Raw genomic sequence first — 19,567 nt, 5'->3', positions numbered from 1 at the left:
TAACGATTGTCTTCGAAACTCATTTTTTCAATGTGGTTAGAAACACTAGAAATTTCAGTCATTCTAAAATTTTAACGATAAACAGGCATACTTGAAGTCACTCTGTAATTATTGTAATATTAGCTATTCTTCTTATCGATATCGTTGGAGAGATCTAATCTCCCGCTCTATATTTCCTTTTTTTTTTTTTTTTTTTTGTGCAACAGAACTAGCGACACCTGGTACATTAGATTATGAATAAACTGGCGGTCGCTGCTCTCTTGTGTGTGATCCGTGAGTTCCGAATATCCAGAAATTTCCAACCCATCTTTTGTAATTATAACAGATATCTATTAATCGTATCGTAGAATTCTACTCATTTTTTCATACAAATCTACAAGTAAATGTGCAGGATAATGTGTGTATTCGGGGGTGACTACGTCGCCGCGATCTGTTCTAACGACTCGACATTTTCCTCTGGAATCGACGTACACCATAATGGCGCGACGTTGCCGCGAACAAAGGGTCTCGTACCCTTCGTACACCGAATGTATCTTGGCAGGTTCATTTCGTAGCCAATAGTGACATTCCTCGCAGCCGCGTTATTGGAAACGTCGAATATCGCAACTTCGAGTTGGAGAATTCCGTCGTTGCCCGACGGATCGACCGCGCGATGTTCTTCCATCGTATCGGATCCACCGAAATACAGGAAATTCGAGATTCGATCTTCCCGGCCATCTCCAGCAAATCACGCCGGGTCGTTCGTTACCCATTCGGATCAATTTCCAACTCTCCGTGTCGACTCGAACGAATTCTTTGCGAAAACGCATCGTTGTTGTTGTAAACGATCGTAATTTCCACCGTGTGTCCCAGCGAACACACGTCGAAAATGATCTGGAAATATCATTATATTTAGCAGAGTCCTCCATAGTTGAATTAAAAATGTGCTTGATCGACAGAATTTTCGAATCACTTTTCCAAGCGAGAAGATCAAGGCAGTTGTCAGTTTAAGAATTAATGCGGAAGTAAATTTCGACTGAGAATTACATCAATTCAGTTGAACAACTCAGTTTGTTTAAACACAAGCAATTCCATCTACTTCAAACTGTCGAAATCTTAATTCTATCTTGAACTTTTCAATTGAATATTCGGCATATATTCTCTTTGTCTCATGACTTGTGTATTTCTGTATTTATACATTTTCAGATTCGTACCAAATTTAAATATAATGGTAATACAAGTTAAATATAATAGTAATAGCCGTATTCGAAATATTTTATTCGACACACGTTACAATAAACATAAAAGTTCCTCCGGAGTAAATGTTCGAGTCACCGCGTGCGTACGTTTCTGTCCAAATTTCGTTAAACGTCCAAGATCGTGTTGAAAATTGTACATTTTCTGACATTGTAATGTTTAAAAGCGATTGAAATCATCTAGATTTTATTTTATGCAAAGCATCGAATTGTACCTCGCTCGTCTCGAAAATCACGATTTTCGTTCACTTTCATTTCTCTCCCCCGCAAACCGTGGTATTATACGCGAGTAATATTGGAATACAAACAATATATGTCTGGTGCAAGGCGGTTGTTATTAAATATCGCACGGACTGAAAAAGTATTTCGTAACGGTGTGTACGCTATACACGTGGTGTAATAGAAGCGGCAAATATTGAATGAAATTAATACCGTATGAAAATAATGCACGTTTGATTACTGCACGGGCCGGCATTCCTGTTTTTCGATTTCAAATGAAATGAAAAACCTTTATATTTGCAATAACTCTCGACTATCGATATCCCAGAGTGAATAAAAGTATCGAGAAATTGGCTCGTACATACGCGCGGCGTTATCTAGTTTTCGATGTGTACCAACGGCTGAAAGTTCGGGCGTTCGTTACTGTGTGTGAAATATACAGATCTTTTAATATCGCTAATGATTTTGATTTACTTTCGTACCGTCCTCTGCAGAAATTAATAATTTTTCCAACAAAAGCATGGAGAAAGAAAAAAAAAAAAAAATATTATACATGCATAATAATTTTAAAAACAAATAAAATTATTGATAGAATTATTTCTACACTTTCGAACCGATGGTGGTCGCAAAATTGACCCTGAGAATGTAACATCTTTTAGTTAACAACAGACGTTCCGACGGTATAATAATGTTAAAATATTTAAAAAAAAACGAGGGTTCACATAAGAGAGGCTTTACTATATTATATTGTGAAGTATACTAGATAAAGCAAGAACATACATACATACCATCTTCCAGTGATTCCCAAATCGATCGTCTATTGATCTTTCGAGTATCATCAGGAATCGTTGTAAATATAATTTCAATTATAGATTTAATAATAATAAATATAATAATTTATATATATAATAGTTTAAATAATAATTTTGATTGTAATTTCTATAATAATTTTAATTATAGTCACAATAACAATAAGAATAATAATTTTGAAAATAGTTTTTAACAATAATAATAATTTAATTCATAATTAAAATATTTGTCACATTGGAATGATGCAAAAGTGGCATACTTTTAAGCATCATCGGGACATGGAGGGTTAAACAAAGTGAAAAATACAGTAAAAGTGTACTCTCCGATACTATGTATACGAATGATGATAGGCTTGTTCTACGAATAACACGTTTCATTAAGACATTGTAGAGAAAATCGCAAATGATCAGGGAGATTGTCGAGGGGGACAGAGGGAGAGTGAACGAGGCGAGAAACGTTTCGCGGCGGCGGGACGGTTAAATCGGTGTTGCATAATGGGCAATTAGCATGCCGCCAATGAAAATATCTGGAGTCGACAGGTGCGGGGTTGCTTAATTCAATCGTCGCGCCTCGAAAGCACCGGCCCCGATCGTACCTTTCAATCCTGGTGTACCTCGCTTCGAACTGCAAGCGGAGGAGCCAGAGCTCCCCTTTCCGACAATCTCTTTCGCACAATCGAACGCCAGCCGAACGAAGGAACGAACGATCCTGCCAGAGTCCAATCCGCGTTTCTCTTTTCCTCCTGGTGGTACTGTGCACCACCTCGAACACCTAAGCTCTACGAGACGCGTCCTCGTCGTTCTCGGCTCGTTCAACGTCCCCGTCTTCTCGCCGCTTTGACTCTGTTTCCGAGCGGAGAATCTCTCTCCTCTGGTGGAAAAGATTCACCGCCGAGGGGTATAGTTATCGGTTCCTCGGGGCGTTTCGACCTTTTCAACCGTTCCCTCTATCTCACTCTTCCGCTCTCTCGTTACCTTTTTCTTCCCCCTTTCTCTCTCTCTTTCTGTACGACGGAGAAGCTTCTCTTCCTCGAAAAATGACTCGATACTCCGGTTCCCAAGCCACTGGCGGGAAGAAATCGAGCCGGCCACGATTCACCGAGCCGGTGTCTCTCTCTCTTTCTCTCTCGGTTTGAAATACACTTCGTCGCTTCAACTTGCGATATCGACGTGTTCGATAAGATTCGTTGCTAAACGATCGCTTTTCAATTAGGGGGAGGAACCCATTGCGATCGTCGTGTAATAATATCGCTTTGCCTTTGCCCGCCCGTGGAAAAGGGAACGCGTTTTCGCGAGTGTCTTTAATCGTTACTGCCGATTATTAGCCGGTGCCGGGGGGGGGGGGGGGGGGGGGGAGCGCGCGACTACGGAAGTAGCGAGTCGTAATTTACGGGACAGGGACGATTCTGATTTAAATTTTCGAGGCAAGTGAAATTGAAATACCTTAGTGTCAGGACGCGTTACCGTATTTCATCGTAGCTGCCTGCGTCCGGCCCTCGAGGACCCGGCGGGAGGGGGGCAGGTTAATTAACAAGTAGCGAGCGCAACGCGCACCAGCTATAATAAGCAGCTTAGCTGTTAATTAAATGCCGCGCGGCCATCCTTTTGTTCCTTCGGCGTCGGCAAACGTGACAAATTTCGTTAAGGTGATGCGCTTAATAATTAGAAAGCGATAACGAGGGAATTATCGGGGTGTAGTCGGGCGGATAATGGACCTCGGCGCCCGGTCACGCACAGGAAACACATATTTTCGGGAACCGGCGACACGTTAATAAGTTAGCCGGGTCTCTCGGCGGTGGCAGCACGGCCGATATCGCGTTATACCAACGCCATGGAATTATCCCCCGAGAAAATCGAATTTCCCAGCCGATGAAATTAGACCGCGGCCGTCTTAATTTTGGCCTGGCCTCGCTGTCTTCCCAGCCACGGTTACACCGTCCACCGGATGTACGAGTTACGAGCAATGGGGGGGAAACTCGCGACCCGGAAATTAAACTAGCGACGCGAGTATTGGTGACTTGCTCAAGGAAAGAGGAAAAATTAGAAAACCGTCGATACAGCAGAGGCAGTCGCGGTCTTTTTTTTTCTTTTTTGACCCATTCGTTGCTAGCTTAATTCGCGACTTTATTGGTATTTTTTAGTTTTTGTTTTTGTGTTAGAATATATTTAAAATATAACAAATATACTCGTGTTGGAAATTCTTATTTAATGAGTGTACCTGGTTGGTAACGTGTACACAAAACCGCCTTTAATACTAAACGTAAAATTTCCATCAGAGATGTTAAAGTAAAAAAAAAAGATAGAAAACTCTACGATACAATGAAGTACACAAGCTTTTATTCGCATTGCATTTTACGAAAAATCTAAGATTTCTAATTTCTGTTTTACATCTATGAAATATCCAGCAAAAATTACGAACTGGTCATTTTGACCATTTTGGTAGTTCTAATTTCACAGATTACATATTTCTGTCTTGTAATAACGAAATTTAATCGCGCATGTGGAAAAACAGTATCACGGTCCAATCGAAAGACATTTGACGCATACACTGTCTTGACCTAAACACTTGCACTCGAGGCTTATAGGGAATTCCACTTCCAACGAGGCTTAGTCGTTGTTTATTTCACGCAACAACGAAAGATGAAACGAAAAAGAAAAAAAAAGAAAAAAAAAGAAGAAGGAAGGAAGGGAAAACGAAGGGGAAACTCCGGCTGAAAGAAGGTACCAAAGGGAATCGGGCTTTGTCCCGCGGAACAAAAGGATGCACGCGAGACCTTCGAAATAGGATAAAGAGTCTGAGGGGGTTCTAACCCTCCGAATACGCGCTCGTTATTTCTTTTCCTCACCGTGGTGTGTTTCAGCTGTCTTCTTCGTCCCTTGTACCAAGTTATCACCGCCGGTGGCCTCGAGCCGGTGGTCTCGCATTCCACCTCGTACCGTTTCCCAGCCAGCAGTGATTCGTTACCCACTCCTTTTTTCCCTGGCCTCCTTATGGTCGCCGTCAACGGTTTCACTGGAAGATCAAGCAACCGGTATTATCAACAAGTGACGATAGAGTCCTACATTTATTTTATAAATCCGCGTCAAGTTCAATGCCTGTACGCTGAACCTGACTCGAAGGGTCAAGTATGTTCGCTCGAATGGGTCAACTTGACACAGTTGGTCCGGTTCGAAGGATCAGTGTTCGTAGGATCATGCGCGGCACACTGGGTTTATTACACAAAATCGAAAGATCGTGATTTTGTGTGTATTGTTTAATTTATTGGGGCGCTGACTATAATGGGGAAGCATGATTCATCGAATCAAAAATCTTTCACGTACATTAACCTCTTTGCCACGCACGTCGAGAACTTTTTGCCCCAAAATTGCAACATTTTCTCAGTTTTAAGTATATTTAAGTATAACCCAGGCGAAACAAATAATAAATTTATTATTTCTCAATAATTTCCATCCGGTGATGTCATACCGACGAGTTTAAAAAGGAGGCGACGAATTATTGTATACGGTTTTGGTCACTCGTTATGGTCCGCAATCAGTTGCCAGCGCAAGTGGTTGAAAGATTTTATCATGACGTATTGTTAATTGTTTTGCCAAATTGCAGCTTTTACAATGCCATAGAGGAAGATTCATCTCTATCAATTAATTCTACATAAATGAAACGTAATTCTCAATTACGGTGGCCTTTCGTACAACGCGATGGAAAAATTGCGACTGATATCCGACAAACAGTCTTGTGTAAAGCGTAAGATAAATTCAACATTTTGACATTGTTGTTTTCTCGACCCTCTGTTTAAAAACGCTTTTCCATCTTGCGCGTTAACGCGTCGTTTCACTCGAATCTAATAAAGATGTATTAGACATTGTAGCTCGTACTTTGTTTTCGCAAATTCGCCTGATAATGCACTCGTCTCGTATAACGCATCCCGCGGGAGAGTTCACTGCTAAACTGAAGTTGAGATCTCGCCCGTATCGTGATGCAGCATTTGGAAATCGCAAGCAGAAAAACAGGAACATGCTTCGTCCAGTCGATAACCTTCCACGCGCACCGTTGGCAGCTTCCGCCGCAAAAGAGTTTCCAACTTACATACTTGCGAAGTACTCGATCCAATCTTTAAAAATCAATACTCTACCCGAAGATATTGTTTTCTCTTTCCCGCGAGGAAGTACTCGCCAAACATTCCAAGTTCGTTCCATACAGATTCGAGCACGCTCGGAATATACAGGATGATTCACGTAGCTTGCACGCGTGAAATAACTTTTTAATTACGCGTCTAACGAAAAGTTGTTCAATACAAAAGTTGTGTGATCTTAAGGGGCAGCAGATCATGGCGTCATCAATTTTCAAGGTCTATTTCTTTAAATTAAACTATACATCTATTTTCATCATAAATCGAAAGAATATCAAATTCTAAGTATGAACCCGCTAGATTGATCCTAAATCTAACGGTTGAGGAGATACTTTACGACAATTTTTCATTAGACGAGTAATTACACAAGTTACGCGATGTATTACCCTATGTATGTATCTACAAAGAATCGAAAAGTTCTGCTCGAGATAGCGAGATGCTCGATCCCGTTTCCGTTCAGCAAGTCTGTCGATCGATCGACCGATCGTCGGATCGATTTGCCCAACGACCGACGTCGTTCCTCCTTTTTTTCCTCGAACCAACGAGCCCGGCAATCGCGCGCGCCCACCGTCGACCGCTAATCGGGCGCGATAATTAAAGTGAACCGATAATTAAGGCGGACAAACGAGCACCGGTGGGGTGAGAGGTGGAGTATACGTGAGCTCGATGCAAATCGTGCGGCCGATTTAACGTTGTGAAACCACCCGGCAGGTCGATTGCCAGTCATTTGTCATTTCCGAGAGCCAGGGAGAAGGGGTAACTCGTGCGGCCCTTGGGCGATTCGCTTCCAGGCCTTTGCGCGCGAAAATACTTTACAGCCGTTTGCCGATCCTCCGTCTTTCTCTCGCGAGATCCGATCGATCGATCGACCGACCGATCCGGCCGGAGATATCGGCGGACGCGTCGTCAATCGCTGGGAAGGAAAAGAAAAAAGGAGGGGAGATCCGATCGCAAATTATTTGCCAATTTCTTTCCGGGGGGGGAGGGGAGGGGGGGGGGGAGATTCCGTGATAACGATTGTTACATGGGAGGGCGAGGGAGGGGAGAGGGTGCAAACATTGATTTTTCAGCGCGTGTGTAAACGCGCGGAACGATACTGTTTCCGAGCGAGGCGACGATCGCTTTGACGGACGATAAATCCGTGTATCCAATTGGCCAATACCCGGGCCAGACACGACCCGTTCGTCCGTGAAATATGAAAACTACGAGGAATAGATTCCGCGCGGCTTCGTGCGCGCCGCCACCGTTTCATCTCTGCTCTCGCGGCTCGTCCCCGTCTGCCAGCGATAATGAGTTTCGACGTTTTTCTCGCGCCTCCCCTCTCCCTTCCCCCGCATTTCAACCTGCGCTCCCGTTTCGTCTCGCGGATCGTGGCGTTTCTTTTCGCTTGAAATGACAATCTGGAAAAAATTACGTGCCCGAGATAAGATCGATTTTTGGGAGAAAATAATTTTAAAACGTCCATCTAATGAATAATTTATGAAAATCGAGCGCGTGAAGGTGTATCTTCCTTTTTTGTCGTGTGTGTCACCAGACTGCGGATATTTGTGAGGTTTTATGTTTGAAAGAATGGAACCTAGTAGTTGTTAAAAATATTTAAATATTTGATATTTAATAATAATGACGATGAAAATTTCATAATAATATGAAAAAATGTATATAATGATAATAATAATAATGGGTATTATATTTTGAATATTTTATGTATACGTATTTCTTCGTGTTATTGCGTGCATCACGAAATTGTTCACATCACGTCATACTTGTGGGTTGAATACATGTACATAGATTTACGCAATTCTTCGTCTTCTCGGCTCGTACTTTAGTGCCTCTTTTGAATAAGCACGCTGACTAATAATCATATAAAATATGAGATCAAGTATTATATCATTTTTTTCTCTCGATACTGTAAAACATTTTTATGTATGTAATGTTCATATTTTTATTTCTGTAATTATTCATATTTTTCAAAATATTTGAGCTCTCCTTTCAGTTGAACCGAGCTCGGCATCTATTTATCCGAGCTTGCTATACATTTCGGATAGTAGATTAAGCATTTTCTACACTGCGACTATTTATTCATGAAATTCAAGAACATTCAAAAATTCAGCGAAATGAAATTTCTACACCGGTCCCATTTCTTTCGACATAAATTTGCATGAACATCCGCAGTCCATGTATTACACTTGCAAATTATCGGCCGACGTTCAATTTCACTTGATCATTAACAAAAAGACGCAGCAAGAGACTTTTTCCAGTATCTAATGCGATTCATCAACGGTGCATTAGCGAGTCTCGTGTTCCCCTTCGCGATCGATCCGGGCGACACGTAACAGAAGAGAAATATAGAGAGCACGCAGAAATTGCACGCGTCGTCAACGTATTATAAACTTTTAAACGAACATCACACGAGGATGGCGTGCACGCAAATATTTGATTTGCCGTATTTCCAGAATCCACCGACCTTTTCGATTATCCGCAATCTCGTCTATCCTGCTGCCCTCCCCCTTCCCGGTATTCGTGTCCAGCCCTGCAACCGTTCGCCTCGTCACCGTTCAGGGGTTTTTTTTAATTTCTCTTTCGTTTTTTGTTCCACCAGCCATGAGATGAATACACGCTCGATGCATGGTCACTTGGTGCAGGTCGCGAAAATCAAAGAGCGAGCATCGATCAATCTCCCCTTTTTTCCCCCCCTCCTCGTTCCCCATCGTTTCGTCTCTCTCACGTATGCACGTGTACACCATTGCTGCAACCACTCTCCACACACACTCTCTTTCTCTGTTTCATTATCTCTTTCCTTTCTCTCTCTCTCTCTCTCTTTCTCTCTGTCGTTCAGCGTTCGTTTCGTTATCTCTGCACACGAAGCGCAGAATTTTTTTTTCCTCTCTCTCTCTCTCTCTCTCTCTCTCTCTTTTTTTCGTTCGTCGCTATGATGGGTGTTCTCGTTCACCAATAACGGGTCTTCAATTTCGTCATCCGCTTCGTCGAAAATCTTCTGACTTTCGGAAGCACCGATCATTCAGTGCTGATCAATCACATTGCTCGTCGTTGTCGTCCGTGTTTTCCCTTTTTCGAGCGCCGCGGCAAACACGGGGGTGGACTTTTGAACTTGCGTTCTGGCAAACGAGAAGTTCGACTCTCGAGTTGAATGTTTGCAAGGAATAACGCCGAATTGAATCAATCCGTTTCGGAGCACCAAAATTTCCGCCGGTATATAGGAAATTTTAAATAATTTGTACAAAACATACATATATGGAACGTTTAACTCGACAGCATACACGTGTGGATCCAGCGGAATCTGATCTGATAATTAGATTATAATTGAACTGAATATAAATGTCGTTTCTAATTAAGCAAAATTAATATGCATGTGCATTTATACGCAATATGTTGTATGCATATGTTTGTACGCGATATCATTTTTATAAAGAAACATAAAATATAAATGTTACTTTTTACTTACACAAGTATTTTCGTTTTGGAAATCCGAGTTCGAGTTTACATTGATATAAACTTCTATAAACTTTTATTTTTCGAATATCTTAATTAATTTGGATCGGATAAACGTTGGATCTCCAGAATAGAATGCAATGATCTAGTTACTATCAGACAGTTTGTTCTAAAAATATAAATGTATTTGAAATATAAAAGTTTAAATATAAAAGGTACTTAAATTGGACAAACTCTCGTAATTTTAGCGACAGTCTCGATCGACGTTTAAACAACGAATTAAATTTTATTCGTTGGCTGACATTCATGCAACTCTTTGTTCGATTTTCAGAACCGAATTTCCCCGAATTTTTTTCGTTCGAACGTCAAATCGTTCAACGACCGAGGATCCATTGTGTATTTATTTTATTTTGTGGAAATTTCGCCGAATGTGTTTACTCATCCAGTAAGTATGTAGACGATGGCAGAGGAAACGAATTTTCCTTTAGGCGAATTCCACCCCCTCGTCCGAGATTTCCTCCCCTCTCAGCCGTAACAGCGCGGCCGTGATTCGCGAGGTTAGATAATTGATCCATGAATTTTTCAGTTTACTCTCGAAATTAGTATATCGTCGTTCCGGGTTATTGGACGGTTGCGAGTTAACGAAGAATTCTAATTTTGAGAAAGCCTGAGGTTTGCCTGTTCTTGTGGTTCTTCGTCTTCTCGTAACAAGACAGAGAGAAAAAGAGAGAGAGAGAGAGAGAGAGAGAGAGAAAGTGAGAGAGAAGGATAGACGAACGAGGTGGGGCTCGAGGCAAGATTTAATATATTTCTCGTCTTATCTTGCCTTATCTTCCCTTAAAGGCGATTCACAGCGGCGAGGGAGCAAAGGATGTTGGCCCACATTTGCTGTCTCGTAGATGTTATCGTTAATGCGGGACAAGATAGGCCCCGGGGTGAGGCCTTCTGATTTGTTGGCCACGCGATAAGAATTTGTATCTACTTCTTGTCTTTATTTCATTCCTCTTTTAACGACGTTCCGCCATCGCCTGCGGCGAGCCACAGGGCTCTTAACCCCGGGGACTCGAACGATTCGTTTTGCCCTTCCATCCTCGATATTCGCTTTTGATCCCTCGACCTGCTTTCTACCCCTGCTTCTTTTTTTCTTTATGGCCGGCACATCGAGAAAAAGGACGGGATAATTGTTACTCACGGTTAAGATCCAGGGTAATCGAGGCCTCCTTCGGCTCGATCAGGTCCGTGTTCCTCGCCTGACACGTGAAATTCGACCCCAGCTCCGATCGGGTGATCGACTGCAGAGTCAGCCTGTCGAGATCGAAAGAAATGATTGGAAGGTGAAGTGAAAACAAATTGGAGCGTTGTCTCGCGGTGGTACGAATAAATTATAAGTTGAATTTCAGGTATGTTGCGTTACTTATTTGTACAGGAGTGAATTGTACGAAGTGAAAAACAGACGATGGGAGAAGTAGAAAAGTCAACAAACTGTGAGTGAGAAATTAATGTCGGTGCAACGAATATAACCCAAATGGGGGACTAGTTTAGTGGCCCAAATATTCTGTTCTTGACTCCAACGCGTTTGACAAATTCGAAAAGTTTATTAGTATGTGAAAACTTGAGATATTGTCAAAAATTCTTGACATACAGTACAGGTTACAAAACGTACTCACGCATGCTCTTACTTTTCGAAAAAAAGTTCTTTCATTAAGCTCTATATCTCGTTTTCACAATGTAAAATTTTTGTAATTATGTAGGAGCTGGTTCGAAAATTAATTAAATTACTTAATTACCCGTTTGATCAAATGTTAAATTAACACTAAAAGCAAGAATTAATTAAATATTAAATTAACGCGAAAAATGAAAATTAATTAAATATTGAATTAACGTTAAAAACAAAAATTAATTAAATATGAAATTATTTAATTACTCGGTTTCAGTTAAACAGTATATGTTCCACAATCTGGACTTAAAAAGGCAAACCTGGGTTTTTTTACTTTGTGCGAAACTGTTAGCACGATCGCTTTCATTTGTGTAAATCTTCGATGAGAGAAAGGACGATAAAAAAAAAAAATGACGTACCTATTTTCTATGACGTCGCCGGCGTTCTTCTCGTACTCCTCGTCCTTGACCTGACCATTGACGAGCCACCGTACCATCGGTTCCGGTTTACCTGCACAGCAAATTAACGAACCGTAAAGAACCAAAGCCAGGGAACGTCTCGCTGGAAGATATAGAGCTCGTAATTTTTTATTCGCCGCTGTCCCGCGAAAGCGGAAGCGGAATCGGAAACGGAAATGGAAACGGAAACTCTGTTCTCGCGTTCGTTTCGCCGAAAAACGTTCGACCGGGTAAACGACTCGACAAAACTGGTCGATCGAACGGAACGAAGTCCGCCGCGAAAGATTTACGAAAACGTCAGGCCGAATCGCGTACGGGAGGTTACGAATTTTCTTACGGATATCTCTCTTTCGCACGGCAACAAATCGTCGTCATACAACGCGGTACACATCGGTATAACAACAATCTATAACGGTCAATTTTAAAAACGTCTTTGAGAAAATCGAGGCTCCTTTCGCTTGAAAGGAAATTAGATTCATGGTATTGGAAAGGAAAAATGGTTGTTGCGTATGAAACAGCCAATTTCACAAAAGCGTAAGATCGTTCAGACTGTAGCAATTAAAATTGCTGTTAAGCAATATTTTTTCAGACGCGAAGCTGAATTGGCGATTAATTGTTTTGTTATCAGAAAGGTAGATAACATCGAGATGTAGTACGAATGATTATCCTATTCGAACGTATGTTTTATCAAATTTAAAACTTCGATTTAACGAAATAAATATTCATGTAAAAGATGTCGATTGGAAAATGATCAACTGAGAAGATTTTAATATTGTAATATTTGTTAAAATATTCTTAAACGGGTGAAATGTATAATATAAAATATAAAATGTGTATTTGAATCAAAATTTGATCAATATTATTTTTCCGAGTGTTATAAGCGTTACGAATATATGAATCTGGCCATTTCACTTGCAATAATCTAATAAAATGCGTGTTACAGTCGAATCTCGACAAACTTCAACTACTATCGAAAACCTCTGTAAGATGAAAATGTTTTTCATTCCTTTCCGCTTTGGCGTAGAAACTTTTACAGTTTGAAATATAAACTTGCATTAACGCGAATTATTTACACGCGTTTGGTCTATATTTTACTTTTACAACTCGAATTCAGAAGAAGTTTGACTTCTCCAAGTCGAGCTTTACTTTTAAATGTAATCAATCGACCAAATGGAGTCACTGATTCTGCGATTGTCGTGAAATATTAAAGGAATAAATTATCTCCTTTTTTTCAGAACTGTGAATTCTAACAATATTCTTTGCGTACAATTATTGAACGACACGTCGAAAAATCGACCACTCTTACTACAAAACTTCATAACTCAAAGATATTTTTCCTTGTATTGAGAGTCGAATAATCGAGATTCGACTGTGTCAGATAATCGATGAAAGTTTCAATATTTACATATTTGCATTTCAATATCATTCAGTAATTTGGCACTCGTGTTTCCATTGGAATATTCATCAATTTTTATATCGTACAGTGCCGGCTCTTCGACTTCGATGATAAATTCTTGTCAATATGACTTTCTACTCTTCGTTGGTACGTAATGAAACCGATATTAAACGAGAATCGAGGATATATGCAACGTTGCTCCTCTCATTCCATTTTATTTCGTTTCAATTAAAATTCAAGTAAGGTGATCGTTTCATACGCTGTTTCGTTTCATATTTTCACGATAACCCGGATCCAAACAAGGGTAACAAGTAACTCGAGTAGCAACGAGACGTCCTCTGCTAGCAATTGCTTTTGCTTTCGCACTGGACCGCGCACGTTGCTTCTTCTTCCATAGAGGAAACGAAATTTCGTGGAAAGTGATTTCGATGGGAAAAAAAAGCGGTTGTTGGAAGCGGAAGGACGTAACGGTGTACAACGAAAGTACCAGAGAGAGCGGAAGCTGGTTGGCGAGAGGAATGCGCCCCCCCCCCCCTCCCCATCGATGGACAGGGAGGAATCGTGCACAGAAGGTCGCGGGACGAGTTTGGCCGAGGCTACTAAAGGCTAGATGAGTTTCTGGGAACTTTTAAATTAGCCGATACCCCAGAGTTTTGGATGCGGTACTTCAGACAAAAACTGTCGGACTTCGAATCGACGGTCGGGGGTGAGGAGGTCGTTTCAATATCCGCGCGCTTCCCGTTGTACTTTTCCCCGTTTTCTGCCGCCGCCGGCTGATCGATAAATATCAATTATGGAACGACAGACGAACGGAAGAACGGATCAAAGCTTACAGGCTAGGGGCTATTAAACAGGCCGAGGCCTGTACAAGCCAGCCAGATTTCGCCGATTTCTCGAACGTCATTGATTGACAGAGGGGGTGGAGAAAGGAAACGGAGGATCGAATCGATCTCTCGCGCGTGCTCCGAGAGAATCGGGCCGGAATTTTACGTACTCGGGTATCTCGAGTCGGATGATAAATAAGGGCGTTCGCCTGGCGTTCGTTCGATCTCCTTAACCGGTCGCCCCATCTCCCCTTCTCTCTCTCTCTCTCTCGCGAAATCTACGCGAAAGTAGCGTTTATCGGAAATAAATGGTTGGCGGCGGGTATATCGGCGTTGGGCTCTCACCGTTCGACGGAATGTTCGGATAGTCTCCGTATTATATCACGGATTTACATATCTCTCGGTTCGAATAATGCGCGGTTCCTTGGCCGGATGCATATTTTTGTTGAGAAAGCCGGCGTGGTTGAGGTGATAAAACGGCGAGGGGGGGGGGAGGGGGTTGGAATGATATACGAGCATTAGTATAAGGTAGCGCTCGTGTGGTAATGGGTTAGAAGTTATAAAGCGAGAAAACGCTCGCGGTATGGTGCGATCGCGGACGTAGGGGGGTTGGGAATTTTCGTTGCCACGGAGTGGACCAGACATCGGCAAGTACGTGTACCGGTCATAGAATAATCGAGGGCAGGTTGCGCTCGTCGTTTCATTGTTATTCACGATGCCGTGCCGCCGCTGGAATCGCAATTTAATCAGGCCCGCGAACGCAACATCGCCCCCGCGACACTTAAAATTGCAAGTCCGATCTCCGATGGAGGCTGGCTTAGATTGAACTCCCCGTCATTGTTATTCACGCTGCTTGTCGATCCAGATTGCGTTTTAACCGTCTCGTTCTTTTTGATTCCCCTCTCGTTTCTTCTCGCTTTTGTACAGCCACTCGCTCTACAACCGGGTACACCGGCTGCGTATTCTGACGGCTAATTTGCATTTCTGCGACGCGTATAGCAAGCACCGGTTGTCTTTATTAAGAGTTTCGTTGATAAATGGAAAATCGAAAAACGAATTTCTTTTGTTTGTTTCATACGACACCCGATGTTACCTAATCTGAATAAGAATTAGAAGAAAACGACATTCGTGTCGGTCAGTTTAATTTCTGGAATTGAAATTTCCAAGTTCAGGTGCCTGCGAAGGATTTGTATATGTAGCTTCGGTCGAAAAATCGAATTGATTTGAACGACTAGAACAAGTAACCTTCATTTCTCTCAAAGCCTGTGCACTTTTCATTCGTGTACGTTTCAAAATGAATAAACGTGATTATATGTCGCGCGTCATCGGTCGTCTGATTTGGCTTTCGGTTCCGATTTGATGTAACTGAAAATACGAGATCCAGAAATTTTTTTTATCTAAAATTCAATCAAGCGAGATATTCAGTATTTTCATGGAAGGACAAAAATTATCGCAACGGAGGCACGTGTCGAAAATAGTAAGAGAATTAATTGCAACTGATAGCAAGGAGATTAATTGTAATTAATCGTAAATTGAAAATGATCAATAGTAACAGTGATTGATTTAAATTGCAGGTGTAAGAATCGTAATACCGGACTGTTCGAGAATAGCAATATCGTGAATTATAATTCTCAGAGTATCATCAAAATGTTCGACCCGTTCTTCAACTTGAGAAAGAAACTGACGAGAAGAGCGGAGGATGAGCGCTTCGAGAGAAAAGGAATAAACGAAAAGATAAATCCCCGTCTCTCCGCTGGCAAGGATCGTCAAGATTTCACCACGGCGAAGATTTTTCAGCGGAGACGGTGCACGGTGGCCGCGATAGAGCTCGGTTAATTCGCAAGCTCGACCGCGAGGTCGTTTGCATGAGCGCTTAGGGGCGAGAGCTAGGTCGTAGCCGTGGTTGCGTGGCCTGCGGAAAGGGAGAGAAGGAAGGACTAGGCGGTGGTGGTCTGGCTTTACCTCCGGTCTGTCCGGGTTAGGTCTTGGAATGGCTTCGGTGCGCCCCTGGCGTTGACTTTAACTGCCCGGACTATATCCGAACTCCCTCCCCCTCCGAAAACCGAGTCGCTCCCTTAAAACGACGACAACAACCGTGCACTATCTGCGCGGCAGGGGTGCACTAAAGTGCGGATTTTAATCCGCGGATACCGGACGATATCTCTGGCTGGATTAAGACCAGGTCCGCGGCTACACATCTAACAAGTTTACCGTCGATTCGAACTCTACTTAAGGCAAATACCAGCCGCTGGGACTCGAGATCTTCGGCCCGGAGAGTTCCTCCATTCGGGGTGCGAAGGCTCCCTTTATTCAACCTCGCGTTCCCACCACCCTCCGAAAGCCTCGGGCACGTTTGCCTTCTCTTCATTTCATCGCCACTCTTGATTCAGGACCACTCGATGTCGGATTATCGAACAAGCGCCGATAAGCTCGACTTATCGCCTCTACCACGTGGCCATACTTTAACGAATGTACGTGTCGCGTGACGAGGAAATTAACAGACCAACGTGGAAACCAACGGAAATATTCTTCTTCTTCTTATTTCGTGTATCCAACAGTTGTCGTCAACACGTCCTACAAGTTTAACGTCTACATTTACAATTTACATTTTGTGACATATTGTAGAATATACGTTACGTTGCTCGACTCAGCTAGATGCAGAACGAAGAAATCAGATTCATCGAGTTCCAACTACCTCGTTGTGTGTTGATAATTACCACTATTATAACTCTCAGTTGCGCCATCCACATTTATCCACCGGAATGGATCTCGCAATCCACATCAGGCTAATAAAATAAAACTTAACGACTGTGTGCAAGTGTCCTGTATTACGAAGGCCTCGCGCAGATGAGTTTCAAGTTTCCCGGCGCCGGTGCGTCGTATTGTTCCTTGGTGTTGGTGAAACACGCAGCGAGATTAGAGAGCGAGTAATGATGTTCGAAAGTTCAAATTCCAGCGGGTGTCCCGCGGGACCGGGACGAGGAGAGCAATCAAACACCAGATATATTCACTGAACGCGGCTGAAATTTTTGTAATATTTTTGATGGACAAAGCCCATCGTGGAATGGCAGGCGACGAGTTTCGATGCGAGGAAATTTAACTCGCTGTTTGGAAGAGAGCGGGAACGCTCTCGAAATAATTTTTAATATCGTTTATGCGCGGCTGTGAGTCCCCCGGTTTCGCGGGGGAGCATTGGAAAATAAATATTCCCCCGCACTCGGGCTAATACGACACGGATAGATTGCAATCCCGCGACATTATGCGTTACACCCTTGGGAAATAGGCAAAGTGCATCGAGCTCGATGACGCGAAAGAGAAGGAAGACGAAGAAAATGAGCGGTACGCCGACCCAAGCCCCTTCCGTTTCCGGGAGATAATTATCCGAGTAAACTGGCTTGTTGCACTGCTCCGCGCTCTGTTTCGAACGAAAAAGATCAAATATCTCACGCACACACGTCGTGGTTTCTCTACGGTGTTGCGTCGAAAAAAGTGAATCCTTTCGTAACGAGCGATTTCTATTTCTGTTTCATTTATTATAATACATAATCGATGAGTGTTTAAGGGAAATTAAAAAGAAAATATTGAACTCAACAGTGAAACGTATCTATTTGTTTAAAAACGAGAGATTTTAATTTTATCTTCTACCGAGGTGAAGTGTCTCGTATGTACACATTTCTCTTAATCCCTCGTCACGCGAGTTTCCCTTCGTTCGCAAATGAGATAATCGAGTTTTCTTACAATAAGAAAACAGCTGACCAAGTGGATCTGATACGTGTGTTTTGTAAGGTATAAAATCATACATCTTTGCGTACACGTGGAGATTAATGGAAGATACAAGATTGCGACTGCATTCGATGATACTCGTTAATGATGAGATTACAAGACATGAGATTTCATTAATGCAAATTGAAATACGAACCTCTTGATACGAAACGAGTCGCTCCATTCCGTTACGCTTGCAAGGAAAACGTGTAACAAAGGCGCAAGCCCAGTGAGAAGAATTGTCAGGAATATTAAATGGTAAATTGCAAAGTCTCGGGAACTCCAGCTCTTTGTGTCTCGCAATCAGTAGCAGAGGAAATACTCGTGCAATGCCGGCGTATAGACGAAATAAATGAGAATACGAAATAAATAAATTGCTAAATAAATAAATAATAAGTAGACGAGAAGCAGGAGGGGATATTTGTTTTTCAATCTGTTTATGTTTTTGAGCGCGAGACTTCTGGTCTCGCACGTTTCCCAGATCTTCGAACTAGCAGCCGGGAGGGAATGCGACGAAGCGTAAGCCGAAAAAGTCCAACAGACTTCGTACTCGATGATTCAATTTTCAAAATCAATCAACTGTCGTCGAGACTGAATCGAAAGAGGAAGCCTTCCTTCGTCTGAGGAGAAGCCGCTCGCCTTGATCTTTCCTTTAATCGGTTCCTCGTGTTCGTGGAGAACGTTTGAAAGAGGTTCTGAGGGATCGTTTGAAGACGCGTCGTGGTGAAAAAAGGATCAAGAGAGAGAGAGAGAGAGAGAGAGAGTAAGAGGACGCGGTCTTCGATTCGAGAATCCCGATAAATGAGAATCCTGCCTTGCAACTTATAATACATCCTCTCTCGCTCTCTATCTTTCTTTCGTGTAATCATCGAGCGAGACGGAAATATTTAAAGGGAGAAACCTTGTCGATAAAGTGGAAAAATGATTTCCTGGTGAAACGAGTTTACCTCCGTAAAGTGAATCCTTCTACGTTAGGATACACTTAGTATATAGGCGCAAAAGGACGAAGAGATTATGGGATGGCAAGCTGGGGCAAGAGAGAGAGAGTGAGTGAAAGAGAGAAAGATAGGAAGTGGAAAGCTTCACCTTTACGTGCGTATACACCCTCGAAATAGGACCCTCGATTCTTTCCCGGCACGAAGTCAAGTAATTGGCAATAAATCCTGCAAGAGGCGGCGGGGCGGGGAGGGGGAGGGTCGAGTCGTAAAATTTTCTCACCGCTATTGCCATAAATTATAGATAACACGGAATGCCGCTGGAGGAAGTTAGGCTTAGTTGTAAATCGCGTATAATAGAGCGGTTGATAGAGAAAGAGAGAGAGAGAGAGAGAGAGAGAGAGGGCTGTTGGACGTGGCAGGACTAGAGCGGGCCATGTGGTTAAACGCTAACAATCCCGCTTACACGTTACGTCCTCTGGAATAACCCGTGAGCTGTGGATGAGATCTGAGAGAGACATCGAATCGCTTTGAACACTTCGGTACACGGTGCATACTACACGCGGGTCGGAACGTTCGAGCGAAAGCACAAACCTCTTGAAAGGTCTTGAGTTTTTAAAGTCTCGTTCTACTTGGAACTCTTGAAAGCCTTGGTTTTTGATAGTTACAGACTTTGATGCCCGCGACGAGTGTAT

At 42.5% G+C, this 19,567-nt stretch overlaps 1 protein-coding gene across 1 annotated transcript in view; it reads right to left on the bottom strand.

Annotated features, from left to right (window-relative positions):
* Positions 1 to 19,567, bottom strand: part of LOC122527486 (neural cell adhesion molecule 2-like) — a 154,885-nt gene that overhangs the window by 75,864 nt on the left and 59,454 nt on the right. Inside the window, exons 4-6 of the mRNA XM_043651725.1 lie at positions 11,917 to 12,007; positions 11,033 to 11,145; positions 5,110 to 5,276 (exon numbers count right to left, since the gene is read on the bottom strand). Coding sequence (XP_043507660.1) covers positions 5,110 to 5,276; positions 11,033 to 11,145; positions 11,917 to 12,007 — 371 coding nt within the window. The remainder of the gene's footprint in view (positions 1 to 5,109; positions 5,277 to 11,032; positions 11,146 to 11,916; positions 12,008 to 19,567) is intronic.

This window comes from Frieseomelitta varia, unplaced genomic scaffold (assembly GCF_011392965.1).
Source record: "Frieseomelitta varia isolate USP_RPSP 00005682 unplaced genomic scaffold, Fvar_1.2 scaffold_221, whole genome shotgun sequence".
NCBI lineage: Eukaryota > Metazoa > Arthropoda > Insecta > Hymenoptera > Apidae > Frieseomelitta > Frieseomelitta varia.
Note: the sequence above shows the minus strand (reverse complement) of the source record. Positions and strands in the feature narration are given on the sequence as shown.